This window comes from Manihot esculenta, chromosome 5 (genome assembly GCF_001659605.2).
Source record: "Manihot esculenta cultivar AM560-2 chromosome 5, M.esculenta_v8, whole genome shotgun sequence".
Taxonomy (NCBI): domain Eukaryota; kingdom Viridiplantae; phylum Streptophyta; class Magnoliopsida; order Malpighiales; family Euphorbiaceae; genus Manihot; species Manihot esculenta.
This window is the reverse complement of record NC_035165.2, coordinates 31,431,492-31,433,317: the sequence shown is the minus strand read 5'-3', so window position 1 is coordinate 31,433,317 and position 1,826 is coordinate 31,431,492. Positions and strand designations below refer to the sequence as shown.

Below are 1,826 nucleotides of genomic sequence, written 5' to 3'. Positions count from 1 at the left end.
ATGACTTCAAATAAATTTTTCTTCAAAATTTTATCTTAATTTACTTCACATAATTTTTCTTATTTTAGTAGTATAAATGTGTCTGAAAAAATCTAAAAAATTTCAAATTTTATTTCTCGATCACAATTTTCAATTTAACAAAAAAAAACCCAAAAAGTCAAATTCCAGGTCTTATATTCTATTAACACCGACCTGTATTCGGCGCGTTCTAATTCCAGCTGTAAATGGAAACGGTAGGAAAGAAAAGAAAAGGAAAAAAGCCTTATCGTAGACGGCAAAGAAATTTGTTTATTTAGTTTTAAAAGTAAAATTCCCACATGGGATATGACTGTTTCAGCTGTTTCTGGGGCCATAACATCTCTCTTTGAGTATTAACGAAGCAAATTAATTTAGAAAAAAAGGAAAAGAAGAACCAAACCCTTAACCTCCTCGAGAGGTAAGGAGGTTAACGTCTTAGCTAGGTTTCTTCAACCATCCTCAACCTCTAAAAACTGATTATTTTATCAAAAAAAAAAAAAAAAAGTGCTTATAAATATCTCGATATCCAGCGCCCTACAATCTCCACTCTTTATTCTTGTTTTCTTGTTCATATGTTGTTTGTGCTTGTTTCTCATCTAACATGACCAACACGCCCACCTCTCTCGCAGACTCTTCCCTCGCCCTCTTCTCCCTCGCCATTTCTTCCTCTGACCCCTGGCCTTTCTCTCTTCTCCTTCTTCTCTAACCTTCTCTCTTTCTCAATCCTTGATTTTCTTATTTCTTGAATTTCTGTTGTTTTCTTGATATGGGGATTACTGGAGATAGAAACCATCATCACTTGATCAATTTCCATGTCCACTTGCCACATCTTAACTTTCATCACCAGGGCAGCAGCAAGAAAGAGTTGAAAGATATCCCAAAAGGGTGTTTGGCGATCTTGGTTGGACAAGGTGAGGAGCAGCAGAGGTTTGTGATCCCTGTGATTTACATAAATCACCCACTTTTCATGGAGCTGCTTAAAGAAGCTGAGGAAGAGTATGGTTTTGATCAGAAAGGTCTCATCACTATTCCTTGCCATGTCGAGGAGTTTCGAAACGTTCAAGGCATGATTGACAAGGAAAAATACTATGACCCCCACCACCACCGCGACGTTTCGTGCTTTAGGGCTTGATTTTTATCATGTAATTGTGCAAAGTTTGCTGTTAGTCAATTCGTCCCTTCTCTCTGTTTTCTTTTTTTCAAAATTTTTTCTTTCAATATTATGTTGTAAATGATAATGATGAAATATTGAATGGGACCGAAAATGAAAACAAAAGAATAAGAAAAGGGTATTATTGGGCGTGCAAGTATCCAACTTTATTGTAATGCGCAATAAAGTAGCATGTGAACTTGTAGGACACTACGGGAAAAAAAAAAAAAAAAAAACTTTTAGGACACGGCTGGAACGTAGAAGGGGGAAGGATTTCATTTGAGCCATTTAATTATTATTATTATTATTATTATTATTATTATTATTATTATTATTATTTTCCACAATAATTTTGCTGTTATTTTGGTTTTCTAGTGAATGACGTTATCTGTATGTTTGGCCCGTTTTTCTTGTTGGCCTTTGCATGGTAGCGGCTCTTCCTGAAATCCAGGAAACTGCGTGAGTAAATGTTAAACATAGGCTTCCATGAACTTTCAGTGCGTGACGAGATCGTGTACGGCTATCACTATTTGGTTCAAATAAAAAAAATAGATTAAATTAAATTAATTTAAAATTTTAATTTAATTATTTATTTATTTTAATTTTATTCAATTTAATTTTTAATTTTAAAAATTTCAGTTATTTTTATTTGATTTTA

At 33.7% G+C, this 1,826-nt stretch overlaps 1 protein-coding gene across 1 annotated transcript; it reads left to right on the top strand.

Annotated features, from left to right (window-relative positions):
* The first annotated feature begins 338 nt into the window (after positions 1-338).
* On the top strand, positions 339-1,490 carry LOC110614708 (auxin-responsive protein SAUR32). The gene has a single exon (XM_021756345.2). The coding sequence runs from the start codon at positions 785-787 to the stop codon at positions 1,148-1,150; it is 366 nt and encodes a 121-aa protein (XP_021612037.1). The 5' UTR covers positions 339-784; the 3' UTR covers positions 1,151-1,490.
* The last annotated feature ends 336 nt before the right edge of the window (positions 1,491-1,826 follow it).